Source organism: Tachysurus vachellii, chromosome 10 (genome assembly GCF_030014155.1).
Source record: "Tachysurus vachellii isolate PV-2020 chromosome 10, HZAU_Pvac_v1, whole genome shotgun sequence".
NCBI lineage: Eukaryota > Metazoa > Chordata > Actinopteri > Siluriformes > Bagridae > Tachysurus > Tachysurus vachellii.
The window spans coordinates 7,776,191-7,800,588 of record NC_083469.1 but is presented as its reverse complement, the minus strand read 5'-3'; the positions used below and the strand labels follow the sequence as shown (position 1 = coordinate 7,800,588).

Here is a 24,398-nt window from a genome sequence, read left to right as displayed (position 1 = left end):
CATGTTGATCTTTATCATGATCTGTTTCTCCACTCAGAAGCCATGATTAAGTTCCAGCTTCTGTGTATTTCCTAGTATATTTTTCTATTTAGGTGATAAAACAATAAAACAGACAATAAAATCCTGCACTTGTATCTTCTTCCTCTTCCTCTAAGTATCCCTGACATTCTATACTAACAGCTTACACAAGGACTTGTGTGTACACTACAAAATAATAAATGTTAAAAATGTAGGTAATCAATGATATGGTGATGTTTTCTGTAAAGTCTCCAGTGCCCGTGGTTTATAACTTTAAGTTTTCAGACAATGACAACTCATCAGCATGGAGGACTTTATAACGGCAGGTTATTTGTAACTGCATTTTCTTTTTTTTTGACTTATTAACGTCTAAAGAGAAAAAAGTTTAGTGAAGGAGAGACTCTATAATAAATAAGATGTAAGATAAAAAATAAGATATAAGAGGAACAAAGCATTCTGGACCATGACTGTAACTCTTGTTCTTGTTGGAATCATCACACCACCCTGGCGTTGATTACTTTCTTACAACAGCATGTCCTCATGTACTTTACGGCTTCCATATCATCGATAAAGACACAATTACATTCTCTATTCGATAATACAAATAAATACAAATTAAAATGTACCGACTGTTTGAATTCAAGTTAAAATCACGTGACCATGAGGCCAACAAATCTATTCAGATTGTTCAGAGCTGTTGTTGTAGCACAAGATCTTTCCTATTCATGTGAACATGGTGTCACAAAGCAGAGACGTACTGTAAGGGTTTAGGTGTGAGTTGTTCGCAATCTAAAACTCACCATCAAAACCAGGCAGAAGACAAATATCACACAAGCACAGCAATGTAGGGCGATTCAATTCAAATCGAAGAGCAGAGGTGAAAAGTAAAAATACATGAGTAATTAACATGGAACAAGAGTTCTCAGATATGCAAAACCTCACAGAGATTTCTGGTGAATTAACTGGTATCTGAATAATCTACTGATCTTTATTTCCACATGGATGATTGACATGGACATACGGATACTGATACCGGGTGCTGAGTGATTTTACGGAGATTGATGGGTAAATTTGGAAACTACGTAAGGTTGATGATATTTGTGGAAATATCATCACATTTTCCCCACTAAGACTGAGTTTTACTGTACTGTATATGGATTTAAAATTGTTTCAAAGATTGAAAAAAATTCTGAAGTTACCTATTGTGGCTGTAGATATATATATATACATATATATATATATATATATATATATATATATATATATATAAATATTTTTTTTTTTTTTTATTTTTTTTTTTAATGAAACTTTGTTCAAGGTCTTGCTTGGGTATGCAAATGTTTCAATCCTTTTTCTTTTCTTTTTTCTTTATATACACTAGTCTGACAGATAAGCAAAGGCTAAACGTTCTAATCAAGAGAGACAAGTCAGGGATATTTGGGTGCATTCAACGAATAGACAAGAATAATGTCAAAGCCGTTTAAATGCGTCACTGCAGACTATATCGGTCAGCGGTGTTCAATCTTATCCACAAAGGGCCGGTGTGGGTGCAGGTTTTCGTTCCAACCAAGCAGAAGCCACACCAGAGTTTACTAAAAGCCAAGAGCAACTGATTAAACAGGTGGAATCAGGTGTGGCTTCTGCTTGGTTGGAATGAAAACCTGCACCCACACCGACCCTTTGCGGATAAGATTGGACACCGCTGATATACTGTAGGTTTAACTAATGAGCACACAGGACTTTTTTTTTTTTCGTTTTGCTACGGTACATATAAAAAAATCACAAATATTAAATTGTTCGATCATTCGAATGAATTCAAAGTATATTTTTTACCCTTATAACAAAGAACTTCCTGAAGGCACTACAGTATACTGTATAGCTGTATTTCTTTCATAAAGCATACAGGAAGTATGCCACAGAGAGGCCTAATCATCCCTGTGTTGTAAGAACGACCCAGTTTGCCAGGCATACAATTAAGTAGTTTAGAAACTCTCATCTCAGTGGATGCATTGTTATTCAAGCACTACCAAGATATTATTGTACAGATGTGATTTAAAAAAAAAAGATTTGCTCCTATTCAATTGCCAAATGGGATTTTTCTTGTATTTTCCATTACGCATTGATACTGGTTGAAAAAAATAGCATTTTTTTCCAGTAGTCATGACGGCTTATTATCAGCTTCCGCTTCTGTCAGCCAAGAATAATAATCTGAGGCTACAGCGCATGCACATTTACCAAAACTAGACCTTAGAAGATTAGATGATAGTTAAGTGACCTTAAACTGTCCTGTTTTTTTGCGTCCTTACTCGCTTCTGTTGTTTGTTGTGCATTCTGTGATGCTTTTCTGGGCGCTGTGGTTGTGTAGAGTTATTATTCGGGTTGTTGGCGTTATTTCTATGTATATACAGGTATGCATCGCTTCATTCCACATTTATACACAATAAGAGTTTAGAGTTTGCTGCATTCAGGCTGCTCTGATCAAACAAGTTCTTCTTGTGGTTTGTCTCGAATTGGTTTATTTGAATTGATTTGCATATCCAGTCTTTCTCAGAGTGTTACAGTCGAACCGTATACTTTTAAAATGGCAAGTGGGATTTTGCTGCTTATCAGAGGATTGTGGGTTGAAACCCCCAGGTGGCTTATGAATGTGTGCCTTTTGAGCATGTGTGTGTGTGTGTGTGTGTGTGTGTGTGTGTGTGTGTGTGTGTGTGTGTGTGTGTGTGTGTGTGTGTCGGCCCAGACTTTCTTCTTGGCTCTTCGTAACTTGCTGTGCAAATTATCCTTCACTCAGCGAGCGTGCACTATAGTGCATTTGTCTTTCTTCATCATTGCTTTGCTAGCGCTGAAGAGTTTAGAAAGCTTTCACATTTATCTGTTTCCCCGCATGTGTTACGGGAAGAAAGAAAGCGCCTGCTAAAAAAGGTCATCAGAGGTAAGAACGTCTCCAAAAACAAGTTAAGACTTTCATTAAGCTTCGAAATCGTATTAAAAAGTAATATTATCTATTCATTTATTCATTCTTAGCGTTTTGAATCTGTGACATTTTGGCTCATTTTACATGTTGTGGTTTTGGTTGTATCGGCTATAACTGTGTGAGTGTGTGTGTGTGTGTGTTTCAGGCAATGTTCCATGAAGTGGTCTAGGTCATCCAGAAGAACGTCTCTGCCTAATGAGCTGCTCCTGTTAAGATCCATCGCATCCGGCTCTGTTAATGTTGCATGACTGTACACTGCAGGATGTGGCTACATTTAAAGGCCATTTAAGAAATCTTCTTTATATTAGTGAATATAAATGAACTCACTTTGTCATTTTAGGGAAAAAGACGATAATTACCATTAAATCACAAAGGGAGACTTTGAAGCCAGTGAAATGAAATGATACATGAGCTCTTTTCATGGTTGAAATGACTAAAGAGCAACTCAAAAAGCATCTGTTAGTGAGAGAATGCATGTGAGATAATGAGTGGAATTGTTACACGCTAAATTCTTATGTAATGTGTGTTTGTCTGAATGGCTAATGAATGAAAACCGCAATAACAACAATGATCATGGTCAGCCCTGTTCTGAAATATTTCACAACGCAAACATCGTATGAAAATCAGTGGCCTTGATATATAAAAGCAACATTTCTATATTACTTCACCCACACATATACGTTTATACAGTTCTGTGAAGAAATCATTTCCAGCTTTTTTTATGATGTCAGATTTGTTCCCAAATCTTCAGACATATTTATTTATTTATTTATTTATTTAAATATTTACAACAACAACAACAATAATACTAGTAATAATAATAATAATAATAATAATAATAATAATAATAATAACAGTGAATCTTCTTCTTTTTCTTCTTCTTATTTATTATTATTATTATTATTATTATTATTATTATTATTATTATTATTATTATTATTATTATTAAACATATGTTTTATATAATTAATTACACTTGCAGTGTTGTGCAACCTTTAAACAATAGGTGCAAGAAATTCTGTTTGTGTGTGTGTGTGTGTGTGTGTTTTTTTTTTTTCCCATATACATTGCTTTATAAAAAATTGCATCCAACATTTCACTTCCTGCCACATCAGTTCTAATCGAATGTGTCTTAACTTTAACTTCAAGTTGAGCTTCAATTTTCTCTCCCTTTAACCCTGCTTTTAGACCGGCGGTGATTTTTTTACCTCTCATCACTTAAATTGCTCTACATTAGTCTCTAGTGGTCATGCCTATCATCGTTTAGCTGCCTGCTTTAATGCCATAGTTTCACTAGTAGCCTCAGTACAAACTACCTAAAGCATACCAGCCATTTCAACAAAAAACACTGAAAAAAAAATGTTCTGAAGGGAAAATTAAGTATATTAAAGCAGCTATGTGCTTACTGTCTACTTGAAAACATTTTGCTCAAAGTTTTCATTTCTTTTGCCTGTTTGACAGACTGAAATTGATTGACGAGTCACCAGAATTGTAAAGACAGTGTTGTTAATTTGGTCTAAATTAGAGTGAATCAAACGCTTCAAGCCCGTAACAGCACAGCAAGTGTCACCACCAAAAAAAACAATAAAACCTTCTCTGTTAGGTCGAGTAGATTACATGTTAATGTACCTCAGTTTTTTTCTTCACTATTTTTATTTTTGGTTAAACTTCACTTTATTTTGTCGCTTTTACTTTTCCCGCTTTTTTTTGTTGTTGTTGTGTCTAGAAATCTATCTGAGGAGATTTGGGAAACTTTGTTTACAGTCCAAATCAAAATATGAGATTGTTCTCAGCATCCCTGCAGCGTTGGTCTGGTTACAGACTCACTGATTCTATCGAACCCCGGTGCATTTGTGTTCATCAAACGTCATCACGAAAGTGCATGGAGAACACGATTGGTGTTATTTTGCACCTCAAGTCAAGTCAAGAAGCTTTTATTGTCATTTCAACCATATATAGCTGTTGCAGCACACAGTGTAATAAGACAACGTTTCTCCAGGACCATGGTGCTACATAAAACAAAGACAGAGCTAAGGACTTAGTAAGTTAGTCCTAGCTACATAAAGTGCAACTGTGCAACCTGGTGCAAACAGTGCAAAAGAAAATGGTAAAAAACGTAAAAAGCACCACTGAATCCGGAGTGGCGGCTGTGTGCTACTGCTGCGCCGCCATCTTGGATCATATACCTCTTCTCTGTCCCACAACATTCCCCTGATACAGTACAATGATACAAAAGTGTTGTATAAACTAACAATGTTAGCATCGATTAAAACACGTGAGAAGTTTGTGTTACTTTCTGTACAAGTGCAGACCTGAATACAAGTTGAATTTACATTCACGTGAATCGTAGCACAAACGACTTCATACCACCTTTTACAGGTAGTCTCGGGTTTGGTGTTTGATATTAAAGTATCCTGATTTAAGAGGAATGACTTCTGGCAATCATACAGGCTATGAGCTTTCTGATAAGCTGCAAGTCAGACACGAGGTTCCTCCTACCATTTGAAAACAATCCAGGATGTAAAGGACTCTAGATTGCCTCTAGGTGTGAATTCCCACTTTATCCCTGGTCATCCTGGTTGGGGCTTCAGATCCAGCACAAGGAATAAATTGATTAATTGATCCATTCGTAAATGTAATATTTCTATCCTGAATTTACATATATTTATATTGTAAAGCTGCTTTGTCCTTTACAGAAAAGAAATTGTAACTGAACTGAACTGAACCATGACTAAAATAAAGTTCTTACTAAAGTTGCATGAATGAAGGAACATTTAGGTGTTACAGTTAGGTGTGAATACTAAAATTGGCTGTGGCTCCGAAGTAATTCTGAAAGCAGTTTAGAGGTTATTTATATTTTGTTTTTGTGTAAAAAGAAGGAGTTACTGACTTCACATAAATGAAATTTGTGTCCACATTTAGCATTGGATTTCTTTGTCCTGTCACACTCCAGTGGTGGTTGATGACTCATTTGAAACTAGACACTTACGCCTTTAAAAATCTCTATTTTTTCATAAGTATTTATGTTGTTATCTTGCCTATTAGTGACAACCAACGGGCCATATTTAACAACTTAAAACATACTCAAAAATTATTGTTAGGGGTTTTTTTTTCCAAAAAAATGTATCTATTTTCAAACCCATTTCTGCTCTGTGAGAGACCCAAGTACTTGTTCATAAGCATCTAAAATTTGAAGTCATTATCTTCAAATGCTGTGTAAGGTTTAACCAACAGATATAGAAAATATACTGTAGAAAGATGCAGAAATAGTAAACACAAATGATTTCATCTCAACCCATTTTTAGTCACCGTCTTCCCATTTTTCTTCCAATCCCACTGCGTTACTAATACATGCACTGGGTGGCTTGGCCCTGGGTCTCTGCTCCTTTACCCAAAAGGGGAAAGAATTTGAAATGATGCACGTTGTTGTTTTTGTCTTTCAGCAGCTGCCTGTTCAGGGTCGCCACAGCGGATCATTTGGTCCGCGTGTTTGATTTGGCACAGGATATACACCGGATGCCCTTCCTGACAAAACCCTACCATTTTATCCAGACTTGAGACCAGCACTGAGATTTAACCCCTCAGTAGCTTGGTTAGTTCCCTGCCAAAGAAGCGCAAGGAACCTGCTGCTGGATTACAAGGGAAATTCAAAATGATATGCCTAATATTAATCATTTTTATTAATGTATTTCATATTCACTCATACAGAGAATATTTGGTTTAGTTTATTTGTACATGTTAATTAATAAAACAACTGACAAACATGTACTTAATGTGGCCTTCATTCACAGACAAATTCACAAGAACTGAAATACTATTTAAGGTACGCTATTAGGGAATGATTATCCATGTACTGTTATTGTGAAGTGTTACTGCTCAGGTTCACTCTGTAAATCAAGCTGCCTTCCTTCCCTTGTAGATTCAACGACCCGTTGAAATGCCTATGAAACTCATTTTGGGATTTAATTTTTTCCCTAATAATCTCCTTGCTGAATATTTGTCTGATGGCAATAAGAGAGGTTTATGTTTAACAAGGCTAGATAGTAATCAAGTCTGGATAGGTCCAATCAGCTGTATCTAATTATTCCTCTAATTTGGTTGATTAGATTTGGGGGCAATTACAGTTTCACCCAAGACCAGCTGGAGCTGAAATACTCATTAGATTAATGACACAAATGTAATATATAAAGTTATATACTGAAGACACTATATGTATACATACTGTATATATATATATATATATAATATGTATACATATAGTGTCTTCAGTTGGGCAAACTTCAGTTGAAATCAGCAAGGATGGTAAGCACATTTTCATTTTCATTTCAAAGCCGAAGCAACCGAACAAAACTTGCAATGATTTCCGGATATGTCATGCAGCTCCTGCTCCTAGAACTCTGGCCCACTAAGCAAGAATTGATGACTTACCAAATGACCGAAGACAGAGGTTTTATCGGCCATTTGTCCTCATTTACACCCCTCATTTATCCTATGTCTTAATAGCCTGAAGTGTGTAATAATATCCTCTTAGATATCAGTCAATAAGAACGTTCAGGATTGTTAGCCTACAATAGCACTAATTTTTATCAGTCTATACTCATTTACTAGAAATACCTCATGTTATTTAAGTCATTTTATAAACTATTTTCTTCCTGACAGCCCCATAATGTTTTCCCAGTTACTTCAAATTGAAAAAAAATTTAAATAACAATCAATTTCGTATGTGTTTGTGAGCTTTCTGATTCTATTACGCCACTGCTGAGCTAGAAATTATTTCAATTATTCAAGCAAATGTACCCTAATGCTAAATGTAAATTCCAAGTAACGACGGGGCGTTGATTTCACAGAGCGAATCTGTGTCGACTGATTTTCTGCTCAGATGTGTATCAGAGAAAATGAATGGGGACCAACATAACGTTTGACAATTTTCAAGGCGGCAGACAGCTCAGATAAATGATTCCTCCAGATAAGGACAGAGCAAAAGGCAGATAAACCATGAAATTAAAAAGAAGGTCATTTATAATAATTTCTTCTAAGATCCTACAGAAGATCCTACACACTGAAAATGTCCCGGGTTCTAGCAGAAAGAGTACAGGACTGGACAGTATGGTTGCTAATAATCTATAACAGACCTGGTTTAAATGGACAAGTCACAAGCTGGAGCTGAAAATCACTGACTTACATAAATAGTCATAAAGATGTATCCCTGTTCTTGTACTTTTGACTCTTTTCATCCATTTTTGATCTGAATTTGAAACCAGAGTCAAGTAAAACTTTTTGTCATTTATTTTTTTTTTCTTATGATCATTTCCAGTCTGGCTGTAGTTTAGTGGTGTATTTTGGTATGTCGATGTCACATAATGGCAATAATTTGTCAACAGAGTTTAAGAATATTAAACATATATAAGAACTTTGGACAAAAAAATGCTGAACATCACCATGAACAGCTAAACATCACCATTTAAACATGCACTTTATGTTATACAGTAATCATTGCAATGCACCAAAAAACCTTGCTTCAGAATTATTTAAAATAAGTTTATTCTGATCTTGATTCACATTTGTAGAGAAATTCTTTTTAATCGTTCTGTCCTCTGTCATGCAGTAGATGATGGATGCCCCTTTAAGTTCTCTTATAGTTTCTTCATGATCTTATCTCAGGACGTTTTTCTTCTCTAGTTCTCTTGGTTCTCTGCTCACAATTATTGTATGAGCCACCAGCAAATCTCTGAGTTGGCCCTGTGCACCTGCCCAAAGGCTTACAAGTTACCCCAGTTTATCCATAATACCGAGATGAACTGAGCACTGTGGTTAATAACGACGTCTGAACAAAGGTGCATGATGTATTGTATGTAATTGATGAATGAACAATTTGTTCAGGGGCAAGCTCAGGGAATTTGTTGCTGAGGTGTGCAAGCAATAGCTTGGTCCTTTTCCCAGTACCACAAAGCAGGAGGGAGGAGGTTTTAAATCCTCAATGCTTTCTTGTGGGCTGGCGGTGTGTGTCTGCCTTGGTATTCTTGGAACCAAGCCAATATGAAAGGGTGACCTGAAACTGGCCAGAATAGAGACCATCAATCTTCGTAGTTGTTTAGGCGCTTTGCAGTCCTAAGGTATTCAAAATTGTTTGTTTAATTTGTGAATAAGGTTTAGAGGTAAATGTGGCCCCAGCCAATGATGCTGCTCTTACAGGCTAACTTCACAAGAAGAAGAAGAAGTAAATTGTCCCTTATCTCAAGGTCCCAATACCAAGCACAAATTCTCGAATTTAATACAATTCTGCTTGGTTTGAGATGACATCCGGAGAAGAACTCCACAGGATGTAGCTTGGGCTTGTTGACAAACCATTGACCAACCACTTTGCAATATGCCTATAAATAAGACTTCTTTTTTTTGTGTGTGTGTGTGTGTGTGTGTGTGTGTGTGTGTATGTGACTGGGAACAGATGAGTTTTATCAGAAGTCCGGTGATTGGAGACGGCTTTTATTGGATTTTATCCAGCGGTATTGGAGTATATATATATATATATATATATATATATATATATATATATATATATATATATATATATATATATATATATATATAGGTATATATATATATATATATATATATATATATACCTATATATATATATATATATATATATATATATATATATATATATATAGGTATATATTTATATATACATATATATATACAGTATATATTTTTTTTTTTTCAAAGCTTTCCATTAAAGTCATTGAAGATATCCCAGGGCTTCAGCAGAACTTGTTTCCTGAGCGCTGTAAACAACCAGGCTGGCAATTAGACTGTACCAATATGTATGAATACTAATGCACAGACCAGGGTGGTTTGTGGGTATCTTGACATAAGGGTTGTGGCTATAAAGCATTAGGGGGACCTGTAAACGGCACTGGCATGGAGCCTTTATAGGCCATAAATTTGCAAATTCAAAATGGCAAATGATTCCTCCTGCACTTTATGTTCCTCTCTGATGGGCCCAGGGCACTGGAAGAAAAATACTGAAATAAGAGCAGCCAGGATTTAAGAAGTTGAGTGGGAATATCCCTGCCAGGGAAGTCCAATCAGTGGCAACTGGCAGCACAGTGCTAATAGACAGAGGTCATCATCATAAGCTTGTTCAAATTATTTTTGTAACAGGTGCATCAGATTGGTTTCCAAAATATATTAGCGGAGTGTGTTTCCAAAAAAATAATTAATCTCTTATCTCTCTATGATAAATAGCTTTCTGTGATTGTTGTCGGTTGTACATGGGACTGCACCCTGTTGTGACACAAGAACGATAATTCGGAAGGTTGTAAATAACCACCTTTGAGTGAAACAGGGCACAGCAGGAATAACCTATTTGTAGATTAATGATATTCCCGATGGTGCCGACGTTACATAAATGTAACTAGTAAATCTAATATGACTCATCTGCTTGAGAGGTAATAAATAAACCCGCCGATTTATTGCAGCCGTAGTAGTTAGTTCATTGGTGATGCTGTGCTTGATTTGGTCTAGGTGATGGTGAGGACCTATAAAGAGAGTCTGCTTTGGGTTAATGAGCCTATAATGTCAGAGTGACCCTGACCTCATTTATCATGAAACTGAGCGCTTGGTTACCTCACAGTGTCAGGGGTCGTCTGGAACAAAGCCAGGTGTGGCTGGTTTCTGTCTGGAATACAAATGGCCGTGTTCCTGTTTTACAATAGCGCCAGGCTCCAACACAAGAGCAAACAAAAATAATTGCCTTCCTGATTTGCATACAAGCTCTGCCACTGCAACCTGAAGTTTGCTACATTTGCACTAATAAAACCGGCTTGAACGACGAAGAATATGTTTATTTTTCACCACTATGTGTGAAATATTTGTATCTGCAGATTGTTTATGCATTCTCCAGATTGCTTGAACGGATGATGCCGAGTCCAAGGCACCATGTCAGACAGGAAAGGAGGGATGGACAGATGACTGGATGAGTCATGATTGTGTGGTGACAGATACAGAAAATGTAGAATGATGTGAAGAAGCTAAATAAAACAACGCATGAAAAGCACCGCAGCGGCGGCGCAGACGGATATTAATCAGCAGCGCTTTCTTGACTGGGTTCTCTCGCTTAGGATGGACTTCGGGGTGGAAATTCAATCTCGCTCTCATTTTAGTGTAGACGAGGCTGAATTCAGATGCAGTATTGACCAGTGAGAGCTTGTGAATGGTACACACGCTTCTGAGAAAAAGCGGGAGGATGATAAAAACAAAAAAATGAGTGTGTGTGTGTGTGTGTGTGTGTGTGTGTGTGTCTCCATATGCATTTACTGCTTCACAGTCTATTATATTTTTCCTTGAAACACGAAGGCATTAGTAACTAAACATCATGACAGGAAATGAAAGGTCCCCTAATACTGAATATTGATCTGATATAGTTAGAATTAGAATTTATAGTTAAGACTTAAAGTGCTGATTTAACAATACCGATAAAGTACAACTCAAGAAAATTACAATCTGAGGAATGGTCCGTTTAGAAGAGTAACCGTAGCAGTATCACTGTGTGCAAAGTGATTAATAAAGGATTAAAGTGCTGCTGCATCGCTTGCCTTTGGTAGTAATGAAGCAAGGGTTAATGCTGACTATTGGGGATAATATTGGTGACTGAGACAGTAAAAGCATGTCAAACAAATCAGTTCAGCTGGAGTATAAGAAGACTTTAAGTATCATATATCTTATCTTTGTCTTCATTCGTGCTAACTATTACTCCATCCTCCAAAAACACAATTTAAGCCATGCTGTTCTAGGAAAATACACAACCAGGGTGTTGTTATGTGCTCTGAAATAATGCTTCCATGAAAACAAGGTCCTGTTAACACTAGCGCATATATGTATATATATATATATATATATATATATATATATATATATATATATATATATATACACACACACACACACACACAATACCATTATTATCTACTAATTGCTTATTTTTATATCATGGTCAGTTGTAAAAAGCATTTCACTACATGTTGTAGGTGTATGATTGTGTATTCAAATAAATAATAAATAAATAAAATTAGAATTTGAAATCATTCATTCATTTTCTACCGCTTATCTGAATTACCTCGGGTCACGGGGAGCCTGTGCTTATTTCAGGCATCATCGGGCATCAAGGCAGGATACACCCTGGACGGAGTGCCAACCCATCGCAGGGCACACACACACACTCTCATTCACTCACGCAATCACACACTACGGACAATTTTTCAGAGATGCCAATCAACCTACCATGCATGTCTTTGGACCGGGGGAGGAAACCGGAGTACCCGGAGGAAACCCCAGAGGCACGGGGAGAACATGCAAACTCCACACACACAAGGCGGAGGCGGGAATCGAACCCCCAACCCTGGAGGTGTGAGGCAAACGTGCTAACCACTAAGCCACCGTGCCCCCCGAATTTGAAATCAGACCATGACAAAACACTGATAAATAAACAGCTCAGGACCCTCACAGGAAACTTTTCTGCCATTTGATGTATTAGAACAAGCATATTAATATCATTTGACATTGTAAAATATAACATCTGAGCTATTCTGTTATTGCAAATTAATCAAACGTCAGATTTGGCATAACACACCAACAACCCCAATTACAGCCCTTCTGATATATGACTTTAACAGGAAAACTGCTAACGCCAAACAAGGCACGAGACCACCTTTACCTTGTCCTTTTCTCACAAACAGATGCCAGTCTGCAGTTTTCTGGCACACAACACTGCCCGTACTCCAGATGGGGCTCAATCAGAGCAGCTCTCCAAACAAGAGTAAGCATTAGTTCTAGTGTCATGGTTGTGTAGGAGGAGATCCGTCTCGATTTGAAGTGCAGAGACTTTGCCCTCCTGCCTGCGGCGCCCAGCCAAGCTCTCCACCGCCGCTCATAATAAATGCCAGCGCACAACAGATGCTGAAAGGACACTGGTCATACATCACCATGCCTGAAATGTGGTACACAGCATGCTAGCTACCTTCCTCCTCACCGGTCATCTTTCACCCCTTATCCATGCTCTTTAAACAGAACTCTAGAAAATCTGTCCATTCATTTGGGCACATTTTTTGACCAAAGAGAATAGAATATTGTTAAAGCTATCTTCATTTTATATATTACAGAGGCAGGTGTTTTGCTGTCATTGAAATAAAATAAATAAATAAATAAAGTGACAAGTGACCCAGTGACATGGGTGCCATTGCTTTTTTAAATAACAGCACGTACAGTAGGATATTTTTTCTCCACAGTCAGCTATATTTGGACCAGTCATTCACTGATATCATTGGCAGTGTGTTTTGTATTTACAGAAAATCTGATCTGATCTGAATTAAGTGCATTAAGAAGCAGTAGGGTCAGCCGTTCCACGTCCCACCTTGTCAGAGTGAGTAATGAGAGAAAGTATCTGTCATGGTCACACTGACTGGTAGGATGACCACACTGGCATAAATCAGAGAGCGCAGCATCATCCCAGTGACACCAATTATACAGCCATGAGAGATTACAGTCACTCAGGTCCCTGGATTCTCTACGTCAATCACACTCCACTTGAAGACTTTTCATACGCAGCTGAAGAGCAGGGACGTGTCGGGATGCTGACGAAAATCTGTAGGCAACCTAACCTCTGACACAAGCACTGATAACTCAAGGACACTTACATGCACAGAGTGACTTTCACTCATATGGGCTAATTGACTGATAGTCTGAGAGGCAACTAGACACATGTAGGGTCTTCCTGCACCTTATGTTACCAAAGTTAGTTAATCTATTAATTAGCTAGTTTATTAATAGATCTATATCTAGGATCGGGCGTTCAAGCCCCAGCACTGCTAAGCTGCCACCGTTGGGCCCTTGAGCAAGGCCCTTAACCCTCTCTGCTCCAGGGGCGCTGTATCATGGCTGACCCTGTGCTCTGACCACGACCTCCAAAAGTTAGCATATGTGAAGAAATAATTTCACTGTGCTGTAATGTATATGTGACAAAATAAAGGTTTCTACTTGCTCCTATTTGTACTTAATGAGCAAGCCAGAGGCAATCATGGCAAGGAAAAAAAAAGCTTCCAGAGTAGCAAAGTCTAAAGCTCACTCGTGTGGATAATGCTAAAGACTGATAAAAGAAAAACAGGCCAACATGTCAAAAAAAAAAAAAGCTAAAAAGGACAAAATATAATTACAAAATAATTCTTAAGTGCCACTGAAGATCACATATTAATTATAAAGATTAATATGAGTCCCTCGGGGTAGAATTTTCCTTCAAGGGAAATTTTGTCCTTTGAAAGATTCTTATCGTACATAAACCAGCTATGATTATTTTAATCACAGAGATACATATTTTTTTTTTTTTTTTTTAGAAAGAGCTCATGCTCATGCAAGTAGCAGGTTTTCACTTTCCTTTTCATTATTTATTTTCCCCTAGTAGCACCTGGCTAGTACAATACACCGCAAACCACAAAATCTATGCGAAACCATCCATCTGACCACAAATCATTTGTCTTGACAAATAAAATAAAAATTCTGAAGGGAAATGTTTGTACATAAATCAGATCCATGCGGCGAATCTCAGTAAAATCTTGTTAGCGAGCCAAACCATAGGTGTGTTTTCGCATTAAGCAACTGTCAGCGATCGCAAAGAGTGAACGCCTATTTCTGATTGCTGCCAGATACTTATAGGGTAAAAACACCAATGACATACATCAAGCCCATTGACCAGCAATGCCAACTGGTCCAGGAGCCAAATGAACCAAAAGATATGGATCATGTTTTAAAGGGGCTTTTTACACCTGGTCACTTCATGCGTTTTCTGTGATCTGATAGCTATCCGATGGTAAAAAGACCAGGTCTAAATGCCCTCCGAAACGTTTTCAAGACGGATATAAATCCGATCGTTTAAACCACTTCAGGAGGTGGTCTGGGACGCATTTCAGATGAAACTGGACAGGTGTAAATGAATGTGGTTGTTCAAGCCACATACGTCAGCGCTATACTCCTCCCAAACGGAAGTACGTCACTCGCAGGTGACTCACGAGTCGTGCATCGCGCTAGAAACAAATAACATGGACGACACGCAGGCACTTATTGCTCTTTGGAGCGATGAAAGCGTCCAACAAAAGCTTTGTAAAACATATAGAAACAAAAGTATATTTAAGTGTATACACCAAAGCGTGTTCCATTACAATTACCACGGAATGAGGTAAAATACATTTGCATTTTGGGCAGGAGTAGAAAGATCGGATTGATATCCAATTCGCCAAGACGCATTTATGTGGCCTAATGTAAATGGAACAGTTTTAACAAATCAGATAGCTATCGGATCAGAGAAAACACATGAAGTGACCAGGTGTAAAAAGGCCCATAGAGCCACAAGATTTCATTTGATTTAAATTCCACTCATCTGTTCACTTTGTTTCTCCGAATATTGTGTTGTAAGCTTCCTTTTTTTAAATTTAGTTAAAGATTGAACAGCCTTGTGTCATGATTCAGCCCGGACTTTTGGCCATGTGCTATTGTTGTGTCTGCCCCGCCTTCGTCTGCTCCTCCCTGTTTCATCACCTGTTCCTAATGTTGTCATTATCTTCATTGTATTTAAGTAAGCCGCGTTGCTGAATGCAGCGCGGAATCATTAGTTGCGTTATACCCGGTGTCATGTCTAGTCTCTGTTAAGTGTCGTCATCTGTTTTATTTCAGTTCTCATCATGTTTTTGTACCTGTCTTCATCATTTATTAAACCCCCTTTCATTCAAAGCTATCCTGCGTACGGGTCTGTCTCCTTCCATCCTGGCTGTGACACCTTGTTACATCTAGCGGTATACTACATATGTGGTACAATGGCTTGATATAAGACTGGAGTGAAAAACCAAGCATAACAATTTATGAAATTCAGAACCTGAATTTATAGACTTCTGTATAATCTCTGGATTAAATAAGCAGATTCTCGCTCACTTCTCTGGGCTGGTTTATGATACCAAACAGCATCCAGAACAACTTTCGATTTGGAGTATGCTTCTACTCAATCACTCATAAAAGTACAGTCATTTTTATTCTTACGTAATTGACACTGAGTATGGAATGATTGACATCTCTGAATGTTACGAATATCTGGGGCATTTCTCTGCCACACCACTAGAGGTCAAACTTTCATTTCCTTCATTCAGTTGTTTTTATAAATTAGTTTCTCAGTCAGTTATTTGATTTAAGCCCATTTCTTATCTAGCTTTATAGCTCAACACTATAAATAAAAGAATTCCGCCCCTCAGTCCGCCTCTCTTCGACTAGGCTACACGCAGACGTTTGAAGATGCTTCGAATATTAAATTAATGACCACCAAAACAATCAGTAACACCTGTGAACTTTTTATTAGAGATGTCACTGAACATTTTCAGATGAAAATAATGATTAACATAAAAAGGTACTGTGAGAGAGAAAGCCAAAACAAAAGGATTAAATAGGCCTGCAATCAAATGTAATGGTAAATGAACGGCGTTGATAATTACCATTGAATCTCTTCGGCACAATCAGCACAGACGTGTTAAAACAGCGTAGCCAGACATGGTGGAAACCGGAGTGAGAGAATATACAGGGTTGTTCAGACACTTTATCTGCTTCAGTAAGTTCTTTTTTAGTGCACATAAAATTTTCTAGTGTCTATAGTCCAGGTCTAAGTATCTAAATGTAGATCTATTAAAGGTGGGTCTCCGTTGTTTGAGAAATGCTTCAGAAAACTGCGTTGGGCCGCCAAACAACACAAAAACAAAACTAACGTGTAGCCAATGAGCAGAAAGGGGCGTGTCTTGTCAATATGGGCCGAGAGAGTGTTCAGTGAGCATATGTGACATTAGGAGACAGTGATTTTAACATTGACATGGAGGATAAAAATTAAGAAAGAAAGAGAAGAAAGGCTTACGATAAGGCAAGAAGTAGGACGTGTTAATATAGGATCAGCTTTCCAGCGCTGGAGAGAACCGAAGGAGCGGGAAGGCCTGCGATGGGACCCCAAGGCGCTTTTTTCCTTCTCGATAGGTGAGTAACGTTGGTTTTGCTTTGTTTCACAGAACTAATATATGCCGTCCTTTGCATGATTATGCTTGTGTGTCATTTTTGCTTGTTTGTTTATCTGCAATCGTATTGTTCTTCCCTTCAGCTATAATAAAGACACATTTCTTTCCATTAGTTGCCTGGGTTACGTATGTATGTATGTGTGGGCGGAGCTATCAATACAGGGGTGGGACCCATTTGGGTTAGGGGCGTGTTTGTTTTGGTGATTTCAAATGTCAACATTGGCTTTCAAACCCACCTTTAAATCAATGACAGCGACCACAGCATATCATCAGACAAATAAAGTCAGAATAATAATAAAAAGCAGTCAGTGCTTTATTAATTGTTAAATCCTCAACACATTGTGAATGTTCTGTATTCAGTTGGGCAGTGAATTCTCTCAGGCTTCCTATCCTCATGCCTGTCTTATTCTATTTATATCACTCTCTCTTCGTATTCACCTAAATACTTTTTAATATCTGTTAGACAAATATTCTTGCATTCCACACATGCTAGCTCGGACATACAGGAGCTGTAATACTGAGTTTTTAATAAGGCAGTGATGCATATACGTGATGACAGGAAGCTCCTGACACACGTCACATCCTATAAAGTGCTATTCTTTCTTTTAAGTGAAAGCCTTTTGAAGGCAGATGACTTACCCGAATCGGTTGACGTGTCCTCTGGGAAGCCGAGAACGTCCGCCGATATCCAGGAGAAGTTCCAGTAGCGCAGTGAAGCATCAGTGTTTCCGGTATTTCTGACTGTCGCAGCTCCTGCAAAGTAAATTAGTGCATGTTGTTATATGGATTTATAATGTATATCACTCTGTACGCTGCAGTGTTTCAGATGTTGGGCTCCATGAAATGAATGCTACAAAAGCTTTAAAGTTTTTAAATATGCTGCAGGAGATGTCTTTAAGAAAAACAAATCAAAGTCTCTTTTTTTCCTGTTGTTTAAAGGAAAGAGTCTATCATTTGCTTCATATATCGAACCCCAAAATGATTCTTTATATACACACATGAACAAAATTGTTGGTATTTGATTAAAGCAAGAAAAACCCACAATGGTTCCTATGGTCCCTATCTTTTCTTATCTATCTATTATTATTATTATTATTATTATTATTATTATTCATTCATTTTCTACCGCTTATCCGAACTACCTCGGGTCACGGGGATCCTGTGCCTATCTCAGGCATCATTGGGCATCAAGGCAGGATACACACTGGACGAAGTGCCAACCCATCGCAGGGCACACACACTCTCATTCACTCACACACTCACACACTACGGACAATTTTCCAGAGATGCCAATCAACCTACCATGCATGTCTTTGGACCGGGGGAGGAAACCGGAGTACCCGGAGGAAACCCCCGAGGCACGGGGAGAACATGCAAACTCCACACACACAAGGCGGAGGCTGGAATCGAACCCCGACCCTGGAGGTGTGAGGCGAACGTGCTAACCACTAAGCCACCGTGCCCCTATTATTATTATTATTATTATTATTATTATTATTATTATTATTATTATTATTATTATTATTATTATTATTATTTAAATGCTTCTGTTAAACCACAATTTGCAATGTCTGATTTTCATTTTCATTTTCAATTTTCAATACATTTTTATTTATTTATACTTTTGTCAATTTCAGTGACCATTGTGGCTTTTAATCTTTATTTAATTCAAGGATAGAACTGTTTTGTCCACGTGTCTATAACCATTCAGTGGGTTCGTTGAAAAGGACCCAATAGAGTGCTTTGAATACAAGTTGGAAACTTCTTTTTAAAATGATGTACAGGTACTTTATTATTATTATTATTATTATTATTATTATTATTATTATTATTATTATTATTATTATTATCCGTCCATCCATTCTATACACCGCTTATCATGCTGGGTTGCAGGGAACCTGGATAGCATTGAGTTCACCTTAATTTTATTTGAATTATAAAATTGTTTTAATATAAAAAAAGGTTAATTGCTCTCCAAGGGTTTTACACAAAACCCTTTTTTAGGGGGATGACCTCAAACAAAGTAAGTGTTTTAACAATGAGACCAAAAAAAGAACATCAGGGAGAGTTGAATGCTGAATAAACTTAAAAAAGGTTCTTCAGTTTGTTCTAAGCAGAACCACTGAAAAGAGGCATTTTATTTGAAAATGGTTCAAGTAGAAGCACTTCAGGAACTTATAACCATTTACCGGTTATCTGTACAGCGCCATTACTTTTGACCTTGCTAGCTTCTTGTTATACAGTAGTTACCCTGTACTCTTAGAAACAAATGAACCAAACAGTACAAAGGTGGAGTCTTGGTTGTACCAAGGAAAAGTGCAGAATGGTACCTTGAGAACGACCTTTTCAGAGCGGCTATTCCGATATAGCCGCATAAACTAAAACGCTAGCTAAGTAATCACCTGCTAGACAACAAATCAGGCGAGTTTACTTCCAAACAAATCCGTATTGTTTCAGGAGTGGAAACTAGAAACACATAGCTTGGAATAAGCATACCAACAACCGTCTCTCCTATTGAGAGCTGTCTTTCACTTGGCTACTCATTTGAATAGAGTTAAGCTCAGATCAAACACAACTCCTGTTGCTATACATCAGCTGCTATCATTAACAATGAATGACTTTCAGCCACTTGGCTGTGTGAACATTTGGTAGGAGGGTAAAAGGTCAAAACAAGGATGCAAAATAAACGCAATCCCCAAATGCTGTGTCAGATTTTAAGCTAAAATTGTACTATTTTTCACTGTAGAAGGCAAAGCAACGCATGCTGTTTCGACTGATTCATGTAAGCCATAAGCTGTACAAATATTCGCCTGTCTTCTATTCCTGTTGCGGTTTAAAGTGTTAGATTAAATGGATCAATTCGAAACGGCATCAGATATGACAGCGTGGCATTCATAACTTAGATTTTATGTCTTTGAAATATTCTACAGTGGCTTGAATTACCAAGTGGTGAAAAGGCATAAAATCTGCCTTGATGCATTAGGTAATGTTCCTTTAACGCTTTTCCTGCCTAATATTATTCATATAAATCTTAACATTCCATAAAAATGTGACTAAACCACAAAGTGTGCATCAGGCGTTTTTTTTTTTTTTTTTGTAACTGTATTGGCATACAGATTTTCTAATTGTATAATTACAATCAGACCCCTTACAGGCTTTCCCATTTAATGAGCATCTTTGAATTGCAGTATGATAATATGGACTAGACTCAGACAGATCAGTCAGTGTATTAGGGCCTGCCAAGGGTCATTCTCTTTCCTTTTAGACAGTAATGAACGGAGAGTGTGTGCCAGTACACTAAGGCCTCTGAGGAATCTGGACTTGCCTAAACTCTTTAATCATTGTAAATGACCATTAAGAGAAGATCAATAGTAAACACAGCTTGACTTTCATAAGCGTCACCTGCTTCGTTTGTCTCTGTTCAGCACTCAAATAAACTACGGAAAGATGTTAAAAAGCTTTGCATCGGTGTGAAAAATGTTAGTGCAAAAGCAGTACTGCTGTTCTCCAGTTACCTCAATTTCCCTAATTTCCCTCCTTTCTAATTTTTCTCTCATTTGTTCTCTACAGCTGTTTTCCACTCATCACACGGCTGCCCAGAAGCTCGATTGAGCTCGATTTGGGAAAAACACACCAGCACTTCATCATCTGATCAATGAGGCCCTCGCCAACTCCTTCCTCATCACCCCGTTTCCTTTCAGAGCTCAAATCTCAGACCTGCTCAGCTGCAGCAACCTTCATCTGGTTGAAAAAACAATGAAATAAATAACAAGCGCTCAATATCAAACTCTATGTGGAGGGCAAAAACTGACATGTTTGATGGAACATGATGTAGTGCTTCAATCATGAGCTTTGTTTGGCAGTGTTTCAATGGTCCAGTAATAAAGTCATTACCCATGAAGGAGTGTGGGGAGCAGAGCTACAGTAAGAGATGCTCTATCAGATATCAAACTACCTCTGAAGTGTCAGAAGCATCTGCCAAGAGCTGGTTATGGCTCTTTGAAAACTCTCCAGAAACACAGTCTTCCTATGTCAAAATGAACCAAAGTAACTTTTGACATCTGACAGTTTTAGCACAAAGAACATTTTAGTTGAGTAAATAACACATTCAACAATTTAAAGATGATGAAAGGTGCTTTAGACAGTCCTTGGAAATAATGAGCATTCATAATAGCTGTCATATCTGTACCCGAGGAACGCTCAGACAGAAAAGGTGCCGGTCCTTATTACCTGCTACATTCTCAAACTGAACCCTTGTTAAACTCTTATTAAGCCAAACCATAGGAAGTCTGAGCTTTTTATTCTCTTACAAAAAAATAAATAAAAATCCGGTCAGTAAATTCAAAGGAAACATCAATATGCATACTTTTGTATTCGCAGTCAGCTAATGCAAGTATTTGCCGGACACATTAAGATTAATACAATGTTATGTGTTCATGTCACATCTCCAAGGTTGCCAGAATTTTTTGATAATTTTTTTCTCTTTGCTTTGCAATACGATGTAACATAAAAAAAAAGCAAATTACAGAATAAATACATTTAAAGATAGACAGATGCAATTATGTGTAAATGGCAAGCAAGGAAATGACCATGAAATTGCAAATTGCATCTATATTGCTGCATGAATACCTCAAGTTATAATCTTCATGTCAATCACTGTAAATTTGCTTGTTATAACAATATCGTTTACAGACTCGTTATTCAGCGGCGTATAAAATAACACTTGATCCTGCAAACCCTTTTTTTTGTTTGTTTTGCATTTAGGATAGAAAATAATGACAGGAAAAGCAGATTATTTTTCCCCTTTCCAACTGCAGTATGATGAAACCAAATAAAAAACATTAAATAAAACAATAGCATAAAAAAATATAATGATGTGATTTTGTATAAGTTCAAATAAGCACCTATGTGTGTATGTGTGTATAACAGTCTAGTATATTGCAAATATAGATATTTAGCGATAGAATTCCTGCTTTAATGATCACATTAGTCACTGAAAAATGTCACTATTAATTTAACAAGAAGGCTTTTTTTTAAATAACAATAACAATTATTATTATTACTATTATTATTATTATTATTATTATTATTATTATTGCTATTATTGTTGTTATTATTATTCTTATAGTCATTATTACTATTATATAAAAAACACCTCTATCCTATATATAGATTAGATTATTTTTAATTAAGCATAAAAAATAAAACCACAGCATGCATATATATCCCCTTTCCTGACACAGTTACTTACCCACCATTCCCCTGGTGGCACAGCTTGCATGTCATTGTAGCTTTCTCCCTTTATATTAATTAAGGTTGGATGTGGATACATTTTACCAGTCCTTTCTCGGTAGATCATTAAATGCTTGTCTAAGTCAACCGAAAAGGGGGTAGGGAAAAAAAAATCAGCGGATGAATTAAACTGGCTATAACACAAAGGAGAGCATTGATTTCTGTCAGGCTCAAGAGTCAAGCTGGACTTCTCTAGTATTCTGTTCATGTGCGGTAAATTTCTCTAAGTCCACTGACACACTCATGCACACCTCATTACAGCCTCCTTGTCCCAGAACAGCGCCGAGCCTGGAGGTTCTGCACGGCCACAGCAGCTAGAGGATCAGCATCATTATTGATTAGTTTATCTTAAAGTAGACATTGCTCCGCATGGTGCTAAGTAAACAGAGACAGCAACAGAAGAATCGGTTAAAGAGATTTGTAGAGTTGTTTACTACGGATATAAGGTGCAGAAGAAACGAAATATATTGTAGAAATGTGATTCTTAGGAGGCTTTCACACTGGAAGTTTAGTCTGGTACAGTAAAGCTGTCATGTGGACAAGGAGTAGAAAACCCTGGAGGTGGTGTGGGCAAGGAAACGTTGTAGGACACAGAAGAGATGAAAAGCTTTACTGCACATAAGAGCTTCAAAATAATAATAATAAAAAAAGATGATATGATGAGCTGACGGTTGTGTTCATCATGTGTGTTTATGATGATCTATTATGAAGATGGTCCAAAAGAATCAACTGAGTCTGACACCAACACAGACCGACACTATGGAGGAACCTGCAAACATGCACAGTGTGAAATAACCTATGTCTAATGGAGGGACTCATAGGTTGCATGATTGGTTCACAAGTGAGAAATTGTCGTACTTTGGTCACAGTAAGGGGGCACGGTGGCTTAGTAGTTAGCACGTTCACCTCACACCTCCAGGGTTGGGGGTTCGATTCCCGCCTACGCCTTGTGTGTGTGGAGTTTGCATGTTCTCCCTGTGCCTCGGGGGTTTCCTCCGGGTACTCCGGTTTCCTCCCCCGGTCCAAAAACATGCATGGTAGGTTGATTGGCATCTCTGGAAAATTGTCCATAGTGTGTGATTGCGTGAGTGAATAAGAGTGTGTCTGTGCCCTGCGATGGGTTGGCACGCCGTCCAGGGTGTATCCTGCCTTGATGCTTGATGACGCCTGAAATAGGCACAGGCTCCTCGTGACCCGAGGTAGTTCGGATAAGCGGTAGAAAGTGAGTGAGTGAGTGAGTGAGTGGTCACAGTAACCAAGTGTCAATTGGCAAAAAAAATTAGCAGAAAATACTTAACGACTTCTCATGGAAAACTGCCTGCCGGTGTGGACCTGCTTTTGCATTTTCTTTAAAAAAGTTATACTTAAAAAAGTTGAAATTCCCAAAGACAGTAGTCAGAATTCAGAATTGTTAACCATGGTAACAAATCCGTATCCAGACTTGATGATTATTTCGTCTTGGTATTAAATCAGATTGACGCTATGCACTTCATATAAAGAATATTTGTGTCTAATTCTCTTAAGACCAAAAATGTCAAAATGATGTGAATTATTACTCATTCTTAAATAATTACAGGTTGTATTATACATTATTAAAGACCAAATGTGCTAAAATCTCCTAAACTGCTCATTCTGACTCATTAATATTCAGAGCCTTACTTAAAATATTCCTTATGATAAAAAAAAGGCTGTCATTTGTTTCATGATTGTATTTTTCTACTATCTGTAAAGCTATGAGCTTTGACTGATGTTGTTTACTTGCTTTCTAGAATGCACTCCAGTTTAATGCCAGTCCCTGAAGGTTATAGCAGTAAATTTGTCTGAAATTTGTCTGAAATCAAACCAGATAAAGGTAATTGACGCATCATTCCAGGACTGTTTACATGAAAATGTGGCTGCAGCCCTTTTACTAGCCTCATATTCGAGCCAGTGTATTCCACAGGGTTCCCGTCTGTCTGAGTTTTTTTTTTTTTTTTTTTTCAGGCTGTCACAAATGTCACCGTTCAGTTTTATGGAAAGGTCAT

At 37.6% G+C, this 24,398-nt stretch overlaps 1 protein-coding gene across 1 annotated transcript in view; it reads right to left on the bottom strand.

The window, feature by feature from the left end:
* Positions 1-24,398, bottom strand: part of alk (ALK receptor tyrosine kinase) — a 442,935-nt gene that overhangs the window by 214,385 nt on the left and 204,152 nt on the right. The window contains exon 3 of the mRNA XM_060879161.1: positions 17,722-17,835. Coding sequence (XP_060735144.1) covers positions 17,722-17,835 — 114 coding nt within the window. The remainder of the gene's footprint in view (positions 1-17,721; positions 17,836-24,398) is intronic.